Source organism: Pagrus pagrus (assembly GCF_965226575.1).
Source record: "Pagrus pagrus genome assembly, chromosome: 10".
Taxonomy (NCBI): Eukaryota; Metazoa; Chordata; class Actinopteri; order Spariformes; family Sparidae; genus Pagrus; species Pagrus pagrus.
Window position 1 is genome coordinate 31,526,753 of NC_140194.1, and position 23,306 is coordinate 31,550,058.

The 23,306-nt window shown below is 39.7% G+C and overlaps 1 protein-coding gene across 1 annotated transcript in view; it reads left to right on the plus strand.

The window, feature by feature from the left end:
• zfpm1 (zinc finger protein, FOG family member 1) overlaps nt 1-23,306 on the plus strand; it is a 120,130-nt gene that overhangs the window by 48,347 nt on the left and 48,477 nt on the right. The window contains exons 2-3 of the mRNA XM_084363470.1: nt 4,486-4,632; nt 13,789-13,926. Coding sequence (XP_084219596.1) covers nt 4,486-4,632; nt 13,789-13,926 — 285 coding nt within the window. The remainder of the gene's footprint in view (nt 1-4,485; nt 4,633-13,788; nt 13,927-23,306) is intronic.

Below are 23,306 nucleotides of genomic sequence, written 5' to 3' on the forward strand. Positions count from 1 at the left end.
TTCTCTGTTTGCTATCACTCGGAATATCTTTGAGTTTACATGGGTCTGACAAAGCAAGTCCTTTGTGGAGTCATGTCTGTGGTCCTGGAACTAATGGGTTTAATATGTTGCAGTATTTTTTGACACTTAACAGACAAATGGGTTTGTGACTTTATTATGACCATCATTATTAAATGGAAAATGTATAGTTAATCAAACTTTAGTTAATAGTTAATTCACTGTTCACAAACAATTAAATGCTTCATTTATCAAGGAGTTATTTATTAAGAATGTTGAAACTGATGTTTATAAATCTTTACAATTGCTCAATAAATGGTTTATAAAGCATTTACTTGTTTGTCAACAGTGAATTAATTTTTAACTCAAGTTTAATTAATTATACATTTACCATTTATTAATGATGGTTATTATATTTGTTACCACAAATGATTTAGTGATAAATCAAGAAAATTGACACAATGGAAATGGTTAGTTACAGTGTGTGCTTCTGTGATATTAAGAATAATAAATAGACCTGTGTAGATCTGCTCAACCTGGGATTTAAAACAAAAGATGCCTCAGTGAATTATGACAGTTACTCCTTGTTGTTGCAGATTTTCAATAGAAACATACTGTATGTCCATTTGTCATTTGATTTTATGAGGATAATATGTATCTATATCAACCAAATCTCCATTTTGAAACTCCTGTTCTGATTTGATTCATGTTGCAGGTTTTACTGAGACAAATTAGTTTTGTAACATCAGATGTTGCAAATGATTGACAGAGGTTGATCAACCTGCAGGCCTTAAAATCTGAGCCTTACCCTCACACAGACAACCATTACGTGTCACCTGTCGCACCCCACTGCAATCTGGGAACTTTATCATCATCACATTAGATGTGAAGATGTGTGGAACAGTCAATAAGTCCAGGGGATTTCAGATCTGTCGAAAAAATCTATTGCTTTGCTTGAGTTTGTCATCCCCAGAGTAATCAATGTGTGGTCCAGATCCTAAAGGCTGAGGAGAAAAAGCTGATTTTTATTGAAGCTGAATATAATGGATCAATATCGTGGGCTGTGTGGATGGTTCTTATTGTGTGAGGGCTGATGGTAGGGAACGGTGGCCATGAAGCTGTGATAAGAGCCTATGCAGCACTGAGGAAATGTTTAAAGTGCAAAGTTGATTAAAAGTATTTCCTCAGTGGTGGGTAATTCTCCTCACTCTGATCAATAAGTGGTCCCTCTCCAATGCGTGACTCTGTGTCAGGTACCTTAGTTTCTCTCGAGAGCTCGCACATCCTCTTCTCCTTCCCATTCACTCCTCCTTTCTTTCTCTAAATATCCTCTTTTAATGCTTCTCTTCACAAGTCTGTGATTTTCTGATACAAGTGCCCACCCCCCACCCCCCCGCTTTCAGGTCTAATATATTTTTTGTGCGGCGGGTTATTAGCGTGAGAGCGGCAAGGCTTGCGTCTGTTTAATCAGGCTTGTTGAGCATGCAGGTTTGATGTGTGTTGTCTCTGTGTTTAATCAGCGAGCTGCTCGCTGCAGGTTTGATGTGGACGGAGAGTTAATAAAGCAGTATCTTTGGTGCCTTCATCAGCTGCAGCACTTTGTTCTGCCTCTCCTCGCGCCTCCAAGACAGACAGCTGCAGTCTCTGTGCTGGAGCTCAAGTGGTCCTGTACTGCCACATCTGTCTCGCCTCATCTGGGTGCTGGAGGTTTTCTTCAGTCAACATGGACTTGAAATTTATTTCAAGGCCAGCCATCTATCATCTATATATTAAGGTTTTCACAATATCAGAATTTTAAATTATATACAAATATATACACAAGTCTAAAACAATGATGCTCGATACCTTTTTTCTATACCCTAACAAAAAGACAAAACAACACAAAATGATGTTTTTCTTTACTTTAATGAACAACCTGCACACAGTGCTGGTACAGAATAAGTCACTGAAAACATAACAACACATTTGTGACAATATGTTTTTACGCGTTCTCTGTCTATAAATGACTCCATAAAGGTTTGCGTATTGTAGAGAAAATCCATCGCAAACATCCGTCTCTGCCCAAGAACTTAAGTTAAGCATTTCCTGAATTTAATCTCTCAGTATTTCAAGTGTTATTTGCCCGTGAAGTAAGTCGTGAAGTTTAGAAATTAAAGTAAATGTGGGCTTTAGGCTTTTTTCATGGACAAGATACTCCTTTAGTTCATAACCTAGAAAGTTCAGTGGTGCTGTTGGATAAGTCTCAACTTAATTGATGTCCCTCCTACAGAGATACACATGCGGGCTATGTCTTTTTATTATTTCTCCATCTCTTCAATAAGTTCAGTTCAATTTTCCTGTGGATATCACGCTGTAACAATTAATAAGGCTTTAACTTTTAAACTGGTAAATGAAGTAGAATGTGCTGCACTTATCACATGGGCCCCGCTATCCTTTCTGCCAACTATCCGCGAAAGGAAGAGAAGTGGAAAGAGAGAATATTTCTCCTTGGATAAAAGAGGGGAGAAAGTGGAGCTGAAACTTTTCCGCACCATTTGATGTCTGAAAGCAGTGATGCAGCGATTGATTCATTAAACCAGAGCTGTAATGAGGAAAGAAATCATAATTCAAACTTACATTTTAAACAGGAAATATAATTGGAATTTTATACAGAGAAGTCCCTTTGTACAATTATGATTAAAGGAAAATTAATTGTATGAAAATGTCCTTATAGATACAGAAAATTAGATCTAGCAAAGCTCAGGCGACATCATTCTAAAAATATTGTGTACAGGATCGATCGTTTCCTTCTCCTCTGCTCTTTTTTTTGTTAAGGTCCAAATCTAGCTGTGTTAATTTTATCTGAAATTAGAGTGAACCATGCAGGCGTGGAAGTTGAAATTAGCCTAAAGATGTTTCATTTACAAAGACAGAAACACTTTGTCAGCCGACGATTGTTTCCCAGCATTATCTCTGCCTGCTTTTAATTGCTTTGGAAGTGAAATTAACAGAATTAGAAAAATTGCCTCTCCCTTTTTCTACAAGCTTCTTTATTATGGGTATTGTTGTGTGCTTTGTATAGATTATAGACTCCTTTTGTTCCAGTATTGTAAATATATACGCCCCCAGTCACGGCTTTAGCTCCGAAACAATCCCTCGGTTCGTTCAACACAACCTAATGAAAATTAATTTACAACCTGTCTGGATTGGGGGTGAAAGGCGGGAAAGAAAACTGTTTTTCTCTCAGTATCAATTTCACTCTGATTTAGTTATTTAAAAACAATGTGCCCACCCTCCTTGACTTTCCAATACATCATTATTATGTATGTGAGTTGTTTTCTCCCTCGGCGGTCTGTACCATATTAACCATTTCTGCTTCCCTCTAGCACTAATCCTCTTAAAAGAAATGGTAGCCTGAATTAATAAATCTATCATGGTATCCTCCCAGGAACTGAGAATGAAGGATGTCATCCGATTTAGATGAACATAATAGAAAGTGCCTTTTATAATCAGCAAGCCATGAAACACTTATAACTATAACTCATTCTTTAGATACAGAAAACAGCCAGTAAATATGACAGTGTATTCCAAGATTCAGAGCTCTTAATGCACCATTAAAGCAGCCTGCTGTATTCATCTTATAGGAGTATTATTAATGAAGCAATTTAAAAAGTCACATTAAAGCCATATTAACTGACTCCATTTTTTGGGGATGTAATCTTCAAACAGGCTAAAATAGATCAAAAGTACTGTATAATTACTATGGTCAGCAGGGATTACGAAACTGTAATTGATACAGATCAGCCCTACACTAATCACTCTTTTAGCTACAATTTTAGGTATACTGTAATTTGGCTTTAAGGTCCCCCTTGGCTTCGTGCTATTAATCTTCTGGATTAGACCGTTCAGCGTGTCCAATTCTTGAAACCTTTTTTTGAATGAGTCCAGTTAAAAAATGGATCAGAGTGTTTAGGGTATTTTCCTCCCTTCTACAGTGCACACAATCATAAGTAGCTTGTTTAACAATCTCACTTCCTTTTATTTTTCACCTCCTCTGCACCACTCTGTTTAGACTCGAGGCCCACAGGAAGATGATTAAACTCAAATCCGTCTCCTTCTGCAGACCTGAAGTGTAATATTGTTCTGTGATGGTGTCAGAGACAGAGTTGTTGAGACTTCTGTACTTTATGGAGGCCGATTTTTGGCGATTCTCTTAGTATTTGTGTGTGATGTGTTGAGACAACCTGATCAAGTTGGTTTATTTAAACAAAAAAAAGGTAATTTGGCTCTAATCAGCTATTGTCTACTTTAATAAACCCTGTTTTTCTAATACTGTTTAATAAATGTATTAATCGCTTATAAATATAATATAAATAAAAATCATTATAAATATGTATATTCTTCCTTTTCCTTTTTTCTTTATTAATATGTCATTGGAATCTAAGTTCTCCTCAAGGGAGCAGAATACAGTGGCTCTTACTGATATAAGTACACCTCTTCCTCCTGCAGGTTCCCTTGGCGATCTCGACGGCGGTGAGGAAAACACACCGGACAACCTCAGCCTATCAGGAGAGGATGGAGGAGCCTCAGACCCAGATGATTCAGCAGAAGGTGACAGCTCCAGCCCCCCGCCATACACACCACTGTACAATGAAGGTGAGAAGAGGAAGAATGCCAGAATTACTATTTAGATTTAGATTCCTAGAGTCAAAAATGTAACTCCAACAGAAAATGTAAAGACAGAAATTAATTTGAAAAATAATCTAAATAACAAATAAGGGATAGTTGTTGGCCTCCTGTCTGTTCCTGAAGGTCGATGTTTTAATATATTTAATATATGTCTTTTCCTGTAGATGTGTTTTGCATGGTCTCAAATTAAGACCCGCCAAACAACAAATGCAAGTAGATTTTTGTTTGGCAAGTAAATCTTAAAGGGCTTATCTTTATTTATCAAAACAGTCATGTAATAAGAAACTACACTGAGTCTGCACCGCATTTTGGTGTCATTAATGTTTGCACTGCTTCCGTCCTCTCTGCTGTCCGTCTGTGTTGTATTTTCACACACAGTGCAGGGAAAAGGCTTCATGGTGCATTCGGATGCACCTCACAAACTCATACATCTATATCCCAGTGCCACAAACGTTATTTAAAAGAAGAGAGTCTCTGTTTTTTTTCATATTTTCCTTTGTTGGAATATATAGGCCTATGTCTGCCATTAGATTATTGTTCTTTGACTACAGCATTGTTAACATCGATGCTAACTCCATAACAATATAATATTTCTGAATAATGCTCCGGGTTAAATGGTCCCTTGTACAATTTAAGGCATTGGTTCTTGCTGAATCTCTTTCATATCTCAGCAAACTCTTATAGTAGAAATATCCCTAACCGAATCAAATCGAATCAGGACCCTGTGAATTGGAATTAATTACCACTGGCAATATCCAGCATTTGTTTTAAACTGGTTCAGCAAAAAAAGGTAACTACTTCTACAATGTGACTGCTGACTGGGAAACGGGATACTCCACTACTTAAAGCTTTTACATTTTACACTAAACGTGATTTCCAAACCATTCATTCAATTATTGATTATTCTACCTAGTATTCTCTTGATTAATCAATTCATCAATGTCACACATTACTTTTCTAGTAATGTGTGTCATATAGTCTGAGACCCAAAAATAACTGGTTTACCACGAAAAAAAAACCAGAGCTGGATCCAGTGAAGTTTTGGCATTTTACTTCAAGCAAATTCACTTTGATTATTATCATTGAAAAATTATCGCTAGTTATTATTTTCTTTATATCAATCAACTAACCATTCATCTGTGTTTGTGGCATGGTCTGTAGTCTTTACACAGACGTAGTGTAGAAATACATTTAGTTGAATTTACTGTGATAATTTAATGAGAGCTACAGTGTGTCACCAAGCTTCATGCAGCAGCCATTTCCCAAGGAAAATGATAAATGATTTTTTGCTGTATCCCTTTCTAAATTTTCTGTGCACTTATACTACAGAGTCCACAGATCTTTACTGAGAACAGTTTTCACTGGAACTACTTATACCAGGGGAATGGTCCCTATGAGAAATGTTTTTGGTTGGGGGGTAAACTATCCAAATATGACCCAGTAACATCTGCTCACTCTCACGCTTTTATAAAAAGAATCGGGAAAACGTCAAAATGGTTCTCCACCCTTTTTTTGTTGTTTCAGTTTTATAACACTTTATCACAGTGATTATAATGGCAGCCATGGACTGACAACATGCAACACTAAGCACCTCTAGCTAAATGAATGCGGCAGTATTACTAGTGTTATTACCAGATTTATCTCCTCATCAAGACTTGAAGTCTTTCTTTCATCGACTGATGTCTTCCTGTTATCAGTCGGGAGATATTTAACGTTACCCAGAGACACCTAAAAAACACTGAGGAGCCATTATGAGGTTGCAGCCTTCCACATGTATCGCTGTTTTGATCTCCATTGTGTCTAAAGGAATAAAAGAAATAGAAATTCTGCGGGTTCAATCTTGGCTCCAGTGAATCTGCTCCCTCATGCACCTCTTATCCCAAGCCTCCCCCTTGTACCGTGTGATAGCAGAGTTTTCAGTCATATTCTTTTGACTTATTCAAGATTTCACTAGCTGTGTTTTTTTAATCTCAAAAATTCCTGCTCTTGTGAAATTTTGGGGCTGGAAGTGATAAGAGTCTGTTGGTTGGCTTGGTTTGATAAACCCATGGAAATTCTGTCAGGTGCTAATCGAGACGAGATTAGAGATTAGCTATAGTGTGTGTGTGTGTGTGTGTGTGTGTGTGTGTGTGTGTGTGTGTGTGTGTGTGTGTGTGTGTGTGTGTGTGTGACTGTGTGTGACTGTGTGTGACTGTGTGTGTGTGCTTGAGGTGAGGACTGGGTTACGTGTGTATTAGATTGTATAAGAAGAAGAAGATGAGAAAACTCTGGCAGACTGACCACCCCAGCACACAGACACACCCCTCCCCATCACGCTGTTGATTTACTCCTCTCTCTCTCTCTAGCCCCATTCACACTGCCTTTTCAAGGCGTGAATCTTGCGCTGATATTTGTCCTCGCCGTCTGTGTGAAAATTGCAGAGGTGGAATGAGGGTACAGTTTTGTTCCGCCTCTGATCCGCCAGTGGAGGTAGTAACAGAGCCACAACAGAGGCGAGACATATGTGTTTAAGGGTAAGCCAGCAGCGTGGGACAGGACTGTGACAGTCTGCTGACATTCACAGTCTGACAGTAAAAAAGAAATGTCCCACACTTCAACCCACAAAGCAAAGTTGCAAAACCAAACAAAGGTAATATTGTAGCAGGAAGTGTCTTAAGCATCTTATATGAGGAAAACAATACATAATTTATATGTGGAAAAATGGCCGTCGTCCTGTCTGTCCTACTGACTCTTTGTCACACTTCCGCCTGAAATACAGCTTCTGTCCCCGGCAGCAAAAGCCTGGTGGCTCCCGCAGTTGATGATTATGTGACCTGATTTGGAGCAAAAAACTTTAACTCACAATGTCTTTGTCGCCTTCCACTATTGCGTTGTTGTAGTTACTGTCTTTGGCAACTTATACAGAAAAAAAAACAAATTTAATGAGGAAAAGTCACTGCGACCCAGTCAGCCCTCCTGACCGAGTCTTCATTGAACAACCCCCCCACGGAAAACAGCATCACTCTCCCTCTACTCTCTCCTCTCCTCTCCTCTCCCCTCCTCTCCCCTCCTCTCCTCTCCCCTCCCCTCCTCTCCCCTCTCCTCTCCTCGGGTTCCTCGGTGGCCCAGCGCTGCCATTATCAGTTCTCTGTAAATCTGCCATGTTTGACGAACCTGCTCTTTCAACCTGGGATCAATACCAGGTCTTTATCTGGCCAGCTCTGGCTAATAAAGGCAAGGCCTCTTATCCACCATCTGGAAGAGAGAGAGAGAGAGAGACACACACACTCACACAGACAGACGCTGGCGATAACCGGTCTGATAACTTTAGCAAGAAAAACACATTCTACCAGTAACAGGACCCACTGACAGAGAGAGCCAGTGTATTAATGCTGATACAGTGGATTGACACACACATGCACACACAGACAACTTTATTGAGGAAGACTCGAACATCTGTTGAGTACGTCTCTGTCTGTTGTGGTGTATTTTTTTGCTCTGTCTTCTGAGAATTTCTCGACAGTTGCAGCGATGCACACAAACATGTGAAGGTCCTTTTTTTCATAACAAGGCAATCATACTTACATCACAGGAAACCTGATAAAATCCCCTTCTGGGCTGATTAGTGAGTATGTTACCTCCTTTTGACCTCTAATCGTTTGGACCAATCAGAATGATTTTTGCAAACCAACGCTTTTTTTCCCTTTAGAATCTGATCAGTGGGGATAGAATTAGTGTGTGTGATGCATGAAGTGACAAATGACAGAGGTTGTAATCTCTTCTGGTATCATCATGATGGACTGAGTGTTTGCAGCGGTGTTGAAATGATGAGTTGATTGGTCCATGTGTCAGTTTACAGAAAATTTTAGACAGAGCAACTGATAAAATAATGACTGAATGAAGAACAACAAATATTTGCTAATGCTATTACAGCCTTTCCAGTGTGAACATTTTCAGTTTTTCTTTGTTTCATGCAGTCTTAATAATACCCAAAAGTCATATGAGTAAAAGTAAAGATATCATGAAATTGTGCAGTACTTGAGTAAATGTACTTAGTTACATTCCATCACTGGTTCCTATATGGCCAGTCTGAGCTCCCATTAGAGTAGTAAAATCGCACATCTGTGGGGGTCTCTAATACATACCAACCATTATTTTAATCACAAATAATGATTTCTTCAATGTAATGAGTATGGCTTCCAGTGGAACCATGCGCCATATTCTCTCCTGAATTACAGTGACAATGACCATGTAAGTCTCTCTCTCTGGGGTGTGCGCTGTCATACCTTTTCATATTTAAATTAGAAAACTGTTAGTGTGATCTACTTGACACAATTGTTGCAAGAAGTGGGTTGCTGTGTATGTGTGTAAATTCATGGAAGTGGACCACATGTAACAGCGATATCCCAGGCTCCCATACAAATACTGTGATTTTAAGAGATGTTGCATGAGGAGAAACTTAATCAACTTTGTGAGACGGCTACGGCAAATTTGAACTCATTGGTGCCTTATTGTAAATCAGGCATGAAGTACAATACATTAAGATGTATCTTTTCTTGAAAAAAAATTCAATTTGTCATGGCATCACTGTAAAAAAAAAAATGCTTGACTTTGAAACTTGTGTCATGTGGAACTGTTGGAAGTGTCATTCCTCTGATGATTATAAATGACTTGTAACAGCAAACGAGACCATCAGCAAAGAGACTGCTGTTTTTATATAGTTATAATGGACGCCTGTGCTTGGGTCCCATCACATATATCAGCGATCAGTCCTGCAGTCTCTTTGTCGCTTGCTTCCAAAACAAAGCTAGCAAATATCATTACAGCAGCAGGCGCTGGTGTCGTACCGCTTTTGTCAAAAGAGGCCGTCAGAATCAACAAAACTTTGTCAGTACAGCTGTTAAAAACAAACATATTGGGCTATTTTAGCTCCATTAGCAGCACCGCTAATAGGCTTGTTTTAGTCTCATTCCCATTTGACAGAATAGATGCACAATAACTTTCTCACTTATTGGGTGACCCAAAATGTATTTTCTTGCTTACTCTACAGTATGTGCGTCACTCTGCTGATTGTGTATTGGGCTGTGAAGTTTGTCAAAATGCTTGTCAGTGTGCAGCAGCACTGTGGCTGAATGAATGCATTGCTGAATGTCCTGCCATCTGTAGTCGGTGTGTGTGAGGTGGAAGACTTGAAGTTCCATGGTTTGGTTTTATCCAGTTCCTCTGAGCTTTATCTGTACCACCAAACTGACCAACATAGAGACTCTAGCAGCTCGTTTGTTGACCAGGAACATATGTAAAGAAAAGACTTAAAACACAAAAGGCATTATTAAAATCAGAAAGAAAAGAAAGAGGCATGTATAGAGGGTTTTAGAAGTTAGAAGGCAAGATTGTTGGGTGACTTTGCCCTGCAGGTGTGACAGGGGAGGTTCAGCTTATCAGATTGATGGAGACTGTCTCGCTATGGGGGGGAGGGAAGGTGGTGGAGAGGGAGGAGGGGATTTGGCAGAAAAGTGTCTGTCGACTCCTCCTGATACCTGCCTCCCTGTCTGAGATGATATGGGAGATAATATTGATAATATTAAACGCAATAACTGTGTCTCCAGCTCCCCTCCCTCGCTTCAGCCCCTGCAGGATAAAATCAATGTGCCATTCAATGTGATTTATAGCTGAAAATAATGGCACTGTTTAGGCACGGGGGAGGTGTGTGTCTGTGTGCGTGTTCGTGTATGTCTGCTTGCTTTAGTGTGTGTACAGTATGTTGCTGTGTATGAGTGTTTGTGTGTGGATGAGGTTGAAAGGTGGACGTGACATGAAGATGGATGGTCTGTGTATGTGTGCATCTGCTTCTCTTTTTTTGTGTGTGTTGATTTATTTGACGATGCAGATCCAATCTCTCAACTGTTACATTAATAAGAGCCGAGTGTGAGGGCGTCACGTGGCTGTGGGACGTTTATGGCCCGTATCGATCGGGCCCTATCGCTGTTTATCGGAGCGGGAATGCAAGGGTAAACACAGGCTTTGTGCAGACAGCCCAGGTGTTATCGGGGTGGAGGCTGAAGATGTGGTGGGATGGAAGGGGGAGGGAGAGCACAAAAGAGGAGCTGGGAAGGAGGAAGTAAAGAGAAGAGCAAAAGTTAGGAGGAGGAGGAGGAGGACAGGGATTTGAATAAAGGACAGAAGACATGAGGAGAGAAGGTGGAGTTTATTATCATAATCACTTTTTTACGAAACCTAGAATTTTCTTCAGTAACACTTGTGATGTGTTTTCCTTTACACCATAATTTTTAGTGCATTTTTAGCCTAACACAGAACAAATAGAAGTAGTAAATGTCTTCATATTATTGCTTAGTCTTAGCCTAGTTGGTGGTATCAATTACACAGCATTCATACCACCCTAACCCTAACAGTATACTAGGGACTGCTTTTGATTGCTTTTAATAAAATATTTTCCCTTTTTTATTGAGGTTCTGGCACCAGTTCCTCGTTTTTCCAGTTCCAAATATGTACAGCAACATTGACAACATTCTAATAACAAGGAAATGAGTTTGTGTATTGATACTGGTATTCTGAGACAAGTCTAAAGCAGGAGAGTTTACAGTTTTACTTCAGTGCTCTCTGGTGAGCAAACTGCGTGATGAAGACAATGTGTTTACCTCAAAAACATCTTTTGCATTTTTCTACTTATCAGCCAACACATACACCAATACTTATCTGTGATGAGCTAATATCCTTCCTCCTGGAGCCGAAAAAGGTAGCTATTAATTACTTTGACCTACCAAGTTCACATATTTTCAACAAGAATGCAGCAACAGGTGGGAAGTGGAGAGAAATGGGCTAATTTTCCAAGAATACAGTGTTCCATTTGGGGGAACGGGGCTTGACATCAACTTTTCTCCCAAGGGGCTTTATGTGCTCCTAAGGTGAACAATTTAGTAGCACATAAAGAAATGTTGGGGCTCAATGAAAATGTGTGAAATTACGTGTTTTTTTGTAAGAGAGGCATACGAGGAGATATTTACAAGCAAAACAATATAATTTATTTGAATACAAAGCATGCACTAGTTTTTAAAAATGTCTGATTCATTCTTCAAACTGAATTCAGTTATTATGTTATTATTTTTAATTTAAACTTTTGGTCAGTACATATTTTCAATGGTAAATTCAAGCACTTTTCAAGCACTTTCAAAGTGCATTTCCATGCTTTTCCAGTACCTTACAGCTCTGGCAAGTTGCATATTATATACAGACAAAATGATAATTTGACTTCCATTACATTCGATCAGATGTTATTGTGCTGTAAACAACCTAAATTAGGTTTTGAGATAGCAGTTCAACAGAGGGGTGACGTATTTAAGGAAAATAAAAAAGTTCCATGTTTCTAAATGTGTCACCTGTCTGTAAGTAGACTTGGCATCCTAAAGAACCTAGCCAAACCTCCAGTGTAAAACAGTCAGTCAAATAAGGGATATATAACGAAAGAAATGATGTTGCTATTTCAAGCAGTTTAAACATTTTCTATTTAGCTGCCTGACTGACCGCAAGGCGTGTTTTGATCCATTCTACCTTAGCCTTTTCTTTTTCCCCTTAACTTATTTGTGGCACTTTACGCTGATGATGGATCCAGTGACTTAATCAACGGACATTATTGGTTCTTCTTCTCCTAGTTTTGTGGCAGATTGGTCAGCATTGGTCCAGCAGTTATTGTTGTTGTGTAAAAAAAAGTAGTGGCTGCTTGAGCTGAATTTTATATTCTCACACGTTCCTAATTACTATTTACAGTTCGCACTCACCCACTGAGCAGGCAACGTCTGTGGACGTCCAAAACAGGTTGATATCATGTATCATATCATGATGATATCTGGACGTCCATTAACAGCCAGAATTAGTCGATAAATGACGTTGAGAAAAGACGTCCAGTCAGGCCATAATCTAGACATCCACTGACATCCAGAATTAGTTGAGAATAAACGTTCGTACTGGCTATGATCTGAACGTCCACGGACAGCCAGAATTAGTCGACAAACGACATACGACTTCTTTACTGCATTTGCAAGTACCAGAATTAAATGATTAACAAAAGTGCATTCAGAAACAATTCTTAGTGTTTTAAATAGTTCCCTCATCTATCAACCTAAACGTCTGCCTTAAAGAACTGGCTCGCTTTATTTTGTTGTAACTACGGTAAAACATTTTATAGAGATTAATAATGTTTATGATCCGTTTCCATACAGTCAGCTTTTGACTCACCCTAACCCTTGGCCCGATGATGATGCAAGACCAGAACAAGAAGACAGAGATCTTCAGCTCAGATAGCCTGAGGTGCTGTGATGTAACTATTAATCTAATCTAACTAATCATGAGTCCCGCTAATAGGGAGGGATCCAGCGGTGTGATGAACCAGCTGATAACAGCTGCACAGGCAAAGTTCAGGGTTCACATATATGCATGCTGGATAATTACACACACACACACACACACACACACACACACACACACACAGACATATAGACATTCAGATTCACACACACACATACGGTCCAGCCACGTGCAGGACCACATACAGATCTCTTTGATCAGCGAGCAGGAGGCTGTGTAATCAGCTTGATCAATAGCAGGGGTATCAATGCTGATTAGAGGAACACAGAGACAGCCTCAGTCTCTGCTGAAGGTGACAGGCCAAGGGGATGGAGGGGGAGCAGAAGAGAAAACCGGAGGAAAAGACAAGCACAGTGAGTTCCACCTACATTCACTGACGAAGAAAGAATGACAGACTGTTGGAAGACGGAAGGAAAGAGCTAACAAAAAGACCAAACTAAAGGGAGAGCGTGAAGACATAGTTTCTGATGACTCTTTGATTCTCCAGAGTTGTAATAAGAATCAAAGGTTACATCTCTGCATGGCGAGGTGTAGTGTTACACAGCTTAGGCAGTCATTTCAAAACTGCCTTTGATCAACGGACAGGAACAGCCACAGCCCAGATGTACATATGATACACAGACACATACGCATTTAGACACACAGGTTTCAATCGATGAGGAAGCCTGTTTTGAAGGCCGATACTGAAGCTTCGGACTGAAGCTGCCTAGAGCTGATACATTATTTTTGTGTTTTTAAATGTAACTGTTTGTGTTGCATATGCAGAGCCCAGGATGCAGGACTCTCAAGGAGGCCCTGATAATGAAGATGAGGATGGGGCGGAGCAAGGTTTAACACACAGCAGCAGAGAGGAGCAAGAGGAGGGGACGGAAGACGAAGAGGTGTTACCATGGAGGGGTCCAGGTCAGTATGCTCACAGGGGTTCTCTTCAGACAATAACCATATTCATTTAGCATCTGGAACTAATTGTAATGAAGCAAAACGAAAGTGAACCATGAATTTAAGTCAGAAGGGAACAAATCATTCCAATATTTGTTTTTACTCAAGGGATTGTGAAAACTTTGTACACTTTGTACACAGGAGGCACTGATGATGAAATCATGAGGTCTTCACCTTTTTGTGTCAACCGAAAGGAAATTAAACAGTACATAATTTTACAGCAAGCATTCATATGAAAAGTGTTATTTTATTTCAAAAAAATATATTATTATTAATGATACATTGCACAAATTGGGCTCCAGTGTTTCCCATAGCTGACAGCTGTATCAGCAGGAGAGCTGCCAGAGCTTAAGCCATGATTTGCCCTCCCGTCAGCTGCAGAGCTTCTAGCATCCTCACCAATGTTTAATACCAGCATTTTTGTTGCCTAAACCTAACCAGTTGTTTTTGTTGCTTACACCTCACTGAGTATTTTTGTTACTTTAACCTACCCAAGACTTTATGTTCCCTAAACCTAACCAAAATGTGACAAAAAAGTTGAAGAAATAAAAAAAAAAGGGAAAGTGGTGTGCTGCTCACACATACAGCCATTTCAGCTCTTAATTTGCGCTCACGTAGCACTGGCTGAAAAGTCACGATAGTGAAGTTTCATATCGGTTGATAACAATAATTATTGGTGGAACTGGTGCGGTGGATTGTGAGCCATGGTTGCCCCGGTGGTCGCGCCAACCACTATGGCTGTTGCAGCTGCAGTATCTCTGGGCTCATAGACAGCAAACAGGCCGGATGGCAGAGCAGCGGCGGCCAGAGCCATCCTGTTTGCTCTACCTAAGGAACCCGGAGACACTCCTGCAGCGAAGAGCGGGTCTGGAGGATGCGTGACACTGATGGATAGATAGAGGCTAAAGAGGTCGTTGTGTTTGCTGGCGGGGCTGCAGCCTGTAGGCCACTGTATAGGACCACAAGAAAAGCAGACATTACCACAGCCAGTGTGTGACCTAATAGTCTTACAAGGGGTCTTACTGCGATGGGATCCATAACGCCTCACTCCACACTCGTCTGTTGTTGTCAATCACATGGCGATGGTGGAACCGAACTACACACCTGTTAAATGATTGGCTGTTTTTGTGTCACATGTAGCACCCAGGGTTTTGATAGGTTGTTTAAATGAGCCAGGGAGAGAGCACACGTTGGATTTGTCTGTTAAATGATCGGCTGTTCATTTGCACTCTTAGCTCGCACCATTATCAAGGGTTATGACAGGCTGTTTATGCGCTGGGGCATATTCTTATAGTCTTTCCATCGGTTTGCATGTAATGTATACATGTGAAACTATTAGACATTTTATTGAACTATCTTCTTTTTGCGAACAATGAGGTCTCTATTGCAGATACATTTTGCTATTGTTTTATTGCCCAGGCTTACTCTCAAGTGGATCTACCAGCCCTATATGGCTATGTCTGTGTCTTGGAGATGTTGTTCTGTGTTGTCTCTTCCGAGTGTCTTTGAGGGTCTGTCGTGTTGTCCTACTGTTTCCCTAAACATGAGATGTGAATGTGACAGGCTGGGAGAAAATGTATTCAAGACGTTACAAAAGCACACACACACACACACACACACTAGAAGATAAGAAGTAAATCGCCATAATTTTATTATTTATTTCCTCTCTTATCGAGGTTTGTTTGGTTATTTATTTCTCTCTGTCTGTTGTCTTCAATGAGTTAAACAATGCAAGAAGATTACCGCAGTATCTTGCATTATTTCCCTTTCAAGCTGCACACGTTTAATGTACGTTTGTGCATGTGTCTACCCAGAGTCGAGCGTGCGCGCGTGTGTGTGTGTACGTTCACAAGTGTTTATGTGTGTGCGTGCACGTGCGTTTTAATTCCTCTGGTGGGGAAGAGAGGATGTGTTCATTATCGTCCTGTCCCAGCCTTGTCCCTTTAACAGTAATTGGAGCGATATTAATTGCTGCGCCGTGGCTGGTTGATGGTAGCACCATGATGCTGCACTGATAGGGCCCCTTCGTTTTTTCTTCCTTCTCTCCTCCTCACAAACTAACTGCTGGGTGAGCGAGGCGGAGGGATGGGGGAGGGGGGACGGAGGAGGGGGGAGAGAGAGTAAGGGAGAGAGATAGCCCCTCTATCAGCTCCGGAGCAGGCGCTGTCTTTATCAGGAGCACGATTGGCAAAAAGGAAACTTTGACCGGTCTGAATTTTTCTCTTATCGTCAAGCCCCCCCTCTTCCACCTCCCATTCCTCCCTCCCTCCCTCCCTCCCTCCCTCCATCCATCCACCTTCTCCTCCTCTGGTCTCTCCATCACCCACTAACAACCCCACTAACAGCCCCCCTCCTCTCCCTCCTCTCCACCCTCCAGCCCCCTTAGAGCATACATCTCTCCCTCTCTTTCTCTATCTTTTCATTGTTTCTTCTTTCTTCTTCTTCGTCCTGCATGTCACAGTGGGGCTGGAGTCACTGGCTAATGTGTTCATGTTCACACAAAATGTTCACCATGTATCAGACATTTCCCATAAACAGATGAGAGGAAGCGTGTGTATTAGCAGGGATGGAAGTAAACAGGGTTTTATCTCCTCTGGGAGTGTTGGCATTCCACACGTTTCTCACTGTTGTTGCCTTTAGACACTTCTGCTCCTGGGACCACAAGTTTCGAACTCTTACGAACGTCATATAGGCTTTAAGGACAGTCATGCCAGTGGTCCAGTATTGTCACCCTTATGCATAACACCTGGTTTATATTTATTTGAGGCTATTAATAGTATTATAGTAGTTATTCTTGTCAATTTCCCAAATTCTCAAATTTTTTTGTCTTTGGATGTCCAGATCGCATGTAAGAGTGTTTTCCTTCATTTGTTCATCTGTTTCGACCACCACAAACATGCCGTGAGATGTCACGCTTTGATTTGCTACTTTTCTCTGTTCTCTGTTTTATATATTTGCACATGTGTGAGCTTTCAATTGAGGCAAAATGGGCAAATTTAAGTCACCTTGGGCTTTGGGAACTTCTAATTGTCATTTTTCTTCATATTCTGACCTTCTAGACCAGAGGTCACCAATTGACGCCGTTCTATCCGGACCCAGAACTATAACCAATAAATGATTGAGAATTATTACATCTTGATGGAGCATTACTACATTAACTGTCACTTTTCCAGCCTTTACAGTACTGGTTTAGCGGCCAATGGAAACCCACAGGCTAAATGCATGCGCTGTAAATCATCTCACGTGACACAACTTAGCCAATCAAATCAGTGCATTCGGGCAAGCGGGGCCACTCGAGTGCAAAAACATACACAGACAGGAAATGCGAGTCAGAGAAGAGGTATTTCACATGTTGTGTTGTGAAAAGAGCCAAGTTGGCAATGAAAACAAAACTTTTAATCGAGAATGGACTATAACATGTTGAATTTTCGCACAGGCAGTTTAAGACCAGTACGTCTCATATGTTCTGATACTGTGGCGACTATTAAAAGCAGCATTGTGAAGCGCCCCTTTGAGACAAAGCAAATATACCATATTTTTCTTTTAAGAAAATGTACCAGCTTAAATATGAATTAAGGCCACCAAAAATAAAGGCAGCTTTCTCCACTGTAAACATTATTTAAACAAAATATCGTTTCAGGCTCACATTGAGAACCTACACACGTGTACGAGGATGGCCCTGACACAATTACAGCCCAGATTTAAAATCCAGGCAGGAAAAGCTGAAGCTCACTGGGGGGAGTGAGGCATTAGAGGGAAAGGACTGTTCAGTTGTTAAGAGGTGTTGAGATTGTTTTGATACAGTTGGTTGAGAATGTTAAGATGTTAAGTTAACAAAAAAAAAAAAAAAAAAAAAGGAAAACTCTGAAAATGTATTTTTTCTAAAATCAAGCACGTTTTTCAAAAGCTCTCTGTTATGTAGCCTATTTTATTTTAAAAATGCAACCCTTATTTTACATTGAGAAAAGAACATTTATTTATTATTGAAGTACTTATTTACAGTCCCTTCAGTTCAATGTGAAAATATTGCTAAAATATATAAAGAAATATAGAATTATACTTCATTTAATTTGACAGTCAGTTGTTGACTACAAACAGACGTTGACACAACAATGCTAATTATAGTTATTTTCATCCCTAAATAACAGTTAGTTGAAAGTTTTGATAGATGATAATTGTAGAAATAAGAGCAACAACTACCATTTTCATTAGATTAACCTCCAGAATATTTTCTTGATTAATTGATTGTTTGTCTACCAAATGCTAATAAAATGCTGACTATTATTTCTCAGAGCCCAATGTGGTGATTCAGATGGCTTGTTTTATCTTACCAGTGGTTCAAAGCCTAAAGATATTACTAGAAATCCTACATTTGAGAAACAGGAGAATCCACACTGAATGTTTGCATACGTACAAAAGTTCTAAAAAATATTCTGACTTATAAAACCTGGCTTACGCCCAACAGTGCACATTTTCCTTTTATAAATCCCAAATCAACTTGTAAATGTGTGCACATGGATCTGCCTCATATACCGCCCGCTCCAACCGTAGTATTTATATGTTTACAGCGATCGGACTGACTGACCACTTGACAAAACAATCAGGAGGATCAGTGTTATCCCCGACCCTCGGATATCATTTGAAAGTGGAAGTCTGATACGTGAACAATAATTATTTATTTAAGTTTAGTTACAGTGACCGCGGCCTGCATTATGATTAAGACTCATAATGAGGATGTAGAGTGTAATGATTGTACGAGAGCTGTCACAGACTTTATTTCCACATGTTCTTAATTTACACAATCCATATGTACTGGTTCTGAAGCTATACCAGGTGAGCTGACTAGAGAAGGCAGAGAGTGGGCTCTATCTTCTGCATGGTGCAAAGAGGCGCGCACTCACTGCAAGTGTCAGACCAATGTAGTCGCCCACGTTGTGTACATAGCAAATGTACTTGTGCCCACTTGTGCGCCCATGGGCATGTTGGTCGTAAAGTGAGGTGTGGTCAGGCACACTGATGGTGGATTACTATCTTGAAGAAACAGAAAGCGACAGTACCATAGACCAGCAAAAAGCTAGTCAAAAGTCAAAAGCGCAGTCTGAATAACACGTCCTTTAAAAAGCAGAAAACAAATAGTAAGATGTGCCTACACAGGTGGGTTCACACCATGCATATACACTCTGATTTCATGATTTGAGAGGCTGCTGTCCATTATTTTAAACATTTCCATGCACGCAGTAATGTCACTGTAACAAATATTGTGGCATGTTTTATCAGCTAAACTAAAAGCTGTAGTTATAAACTCTCCAAAGGGAACAGAATTAAACGTTTAGCTTCTAAAATAAATATGTTTAGACAGGATGTCAGGATTTATCAGAACAGCTGCTTCACTCCAAACTATTTTCCTGTATGAATCTGGTCTGTGTGTGACCTTTCTATGTGTAGAAGAACACAGAACATAAATTAACATGAAATACAAACGATCCTGTCGGCGAGTCAGGAGTTTTAAACAATCAATGAAATTAATCAGCTGTTCCTCATGCACACATGCACATGTTAATGTAGTAATACACATATGATTTCTGCTGCTGGACCCTCTAGCAGCCAAAGACCATATCCTTGTCCTTTAGCTAAGACGAGTGCCACTGTTAAATATGTGCCACGTCCTGGTGCACCTCATGCAATCTCATATATATAGAAAGACTAAATTCACTGAATATTAATCTAATTATATTTCAAAAGTGACAAAAATGTGATTTATTCTAGTTTGGAATACAATCATTTCTCGATATGATTTTTTTTAATTTCCCTTCCCGTTCACAGTTTATGTTCTGTCCTTCTGATAATAATCTCTAATTTATTTAAATGATTTGTTCAAATAATTCTTTTTCCCAGTCATTACTGTTGTTCAGACAGCCTGATATTTACATGAAACAGAGAAAACAACAACAGAACATTTTAATTCCTTCTCTCTGCCAGCTGCTAAAAGATAATACAATTCATTAATGGAGACAACATTTTCCAATCGACATGTTTGACACTGTCTCTTCAGTGTGTAATGAGTTGTTTATGTGTCAATCTGAATAAATTCCTTAGTCATAGCCGATAGTCGAGGCGATTCTTTTTGTGTTTAGTGGGGGTTTTTTTCTTCTCTTTTTTTCAGCCAGCAGCGCCTAACCAAACATTGGCTTTGTGGCTCCTGTTGATATGAAAAAAAGGAAAACATCCAAATTAAAGAGGTGATAAACTTGGAATGGATTAGAGGCTTTGGCAATTTTCAGTTTCTTTTCTCCAATGTGTAGTTTGTCTTAAAACAATCATGAATGTGTGTATGTGTTCGTGTGTGTGTGTGTGTGTGTGTGTGTGTGTGTGTGTGTGTGTGTGTGTGTGTGTGTGTGTGTGTGTGTGTGTGTGTGTGTGTGTGTGTGTGTGTGAGCGTGCATGCGTATGCATGTGTGTGTGCACGTGTGTGTGTGTGTGTGTCAGTTTGATGAGGGTGTGGTGGTGGCATGGTGTCTAGGAGAAGTCTAGGTGGGAGCTGGTCCCTATCAGGGATGGTGTGATATGCTAAAGCCGCCTTTTTAATCTACAGTGTGTCCATAGTGCATGATATGCAAAATAAATTATGAAGAGAAGGAAAAAAAAACTATCTTTTGGTTGACCTTGCAGGCTGGAGGGTTCGATATTTTCTCCCTTGCTGCTTAAAATTCTTGATATGCAAATGGGTGTCACTCTAATCCCTTGTCATTTGCTAGCTGGCTGGCTGGCTGGCTGGTGATCCCCACACATTCTCTCCTTCCTCAATGCTGGAGAAATCCATTGTCAGTAGCCATCACTCAACATTGAAAGTGTTTTATATCCAAGCTGGTGGACAAAATAACTGAAACGTTTACCAATTTCTGAATATGAATTTGCAGCTAATATAGATGCAAGAGCAATCTTCAAGAAGGAAAGCCTCATGAGAAAGGTCCAACTGTGTTAAATCCTCTGACTGGGGATGATAGAGGAGCGTGTGTGATAGCAATATCTTCTGGGAAACCTCATGACAGTACAGTATGGGAAAGCTCATCACAGGACAGTACATGCACCCTAGTGCTCATGTTCCTGTGAAAGAGGGTCAAACTTAGAGCTGCAGTCTTTTAAGGGATTAGTTGTCAACTCTCAAATTATTGCCAGCTATTTCTATAATCAATTAATTAATTCGAGTAACTTTTAAGAAACAAAGTCAATTCTGATTCCAGCTTCTTGAATGCAAATATTTTCTGCTTTCTTTACTCCTCTATGATAGTTAACTGAATGTCTTCGGGTTGTGGACAAACAGATGTTTGAGGACTTTATTTTAAACTGTTTTCTGACATTTTATAGACCAAACGACTAATTGATTATGGAGAAACAATTGACAGATTAATCAACAATAGGAATAATTGTTAGTTGCAGACTGAGTTACAGTACATTAATTAATATACATATTTGCTTCCTCCCTCTATTAGACAAACTGTCACCAATCACCATCACGCTGAGTTCAGTATAAAGTGAATGTGCTTTGAGAGTATTTTTTTTGAGAGTATGCTCATAATGAGTCAATCAATCAATTACATTGTAAACAGAAAATTAAGTTGCAACTATTTGATCAATAAATCATATCACTTTTCTCAGATGTAAGTATTATTCTTTGTCTTATGTGATAGTAAATTTATAATTTTTAGAGTTTGGTTGGACAAAATAAGCTATTCAAAGAACTGGGCTGAACCGATTGGTCGACTTGGTCATCATTACATTTTGTGTTGTATTCCTGGTCTGGCCGAATTTGTTACCATTTGCCCAAAGGTTTTAGAATCTATTCCTAAAAAACAGCACTGATTTCTGTGTGAGAGAGGACCTTCTGTTTGTGTGGACTTTTTAAATCTTTTTCTTTTGGATCTTTTACATGCACAAGAGCATATATAAAAATGGAAAAACATAATAGGTCGCCTGTAAGATTTAAATTTTGGAACTGAAAAGAGTAATTATGTTATCGTATACTATTTTCAAAAACTAGCCATGCTTCTCAGCAGAAGTAATAAAAACACTGTACAAAGTATAGTAGTGTAGCACCATTAAAGAATTGCCTTGGTCCTTCCTCCTTCTAGCCTTCTAGTGTGACATAGATGGTGAAGAAGGTCCTCTCGGGGCTGTCCAATCACACCCCCCGAAAAGTTGCGTACTCCAGTGTTTTCCTGCTTTCCCAGCACTCCTCGCTCCTTATCCTCCCCAACAGAGTTATTTAAATTAGCTCAAATAAAGCATTATAATGGCAGGCGTAATAATGGTTACTATTATTTACCAGGCTCTGTGTGTGTGTGTGTGTGTGTGTGTGTGTGTGTGTGTATTGTGGGTGGGTGTTGGGTTATCATACAGTAGTTAATTATAATGGAGCATGGAGGCACACTATATGCATATTATCACAGCTGAAAGTCGTATTTATTTGGGTTGAGGATGCATTTGCTTATTGTGCATGGCAACCATTCCCCCATTGCAGTCATCACAAATGGCACAAGGTGCACCCTCATCACTATGTCCACATGTGATAAGACCTTTGTTTTGCACTTTGATCCATCTAGTCACAGATGGCTGAATGTAGCAACTGGAGGATAAGATGTTTGTGTAAAAGCTTCCAGTTTTCTGCACTGCTGCTGCCTTGCTCATCTCTTTGTGGAGCCATTCATACAAATCCTAGACCTCCCAAAACCTAATACCTCTAAAATGTTACCATTCCAGAGATACAGGAAAGTGCTTTTTTCCCCTATTTTTCTTTGTTAATTTTTGCTTGGCATCCAGTTTATTTGATAGGTTTTAAAAGGTTTTACAGTAATCAACATCTATAGTAGATTCATTCAAACATACACTTTTATACTGTATTATTATATCAAAAGCGAAGTACCTTATATATAAAGAAATAAGGTTTCGCATTTGAATAAACCAATGAATAAAAGAATCTCCTCACACTAAGGTAAAATTTGTTTTCTGACACAGGGACAGTGTTAAAGCTTGAATATCTGTGCGTGTTGCGTCTCTGTGTGTGTTATCTGTTAAACCAGGAGCATAGACGGTTAACTCCCAGTGTTGAGTCAAGATGTCATCTTTAGACTGGTTGAGGTCAAAGGGGGTGAACTTATGATAGAGGGACTTAGAGAGGTTAGAGAGAAAAAGGGAGGAAGGGAAAAAATAATGGGACAGGTGACAAGAAGGTGAAAGGAAGGAACACCAAGAAAATTGGTTTGGAATAAAGAAGTACAATATTGAGTTTGGAGTGCAGAGATAGCTAATAAAGGGTGAAAGAGGGGTTAAGGTTTAAGGCATCAATG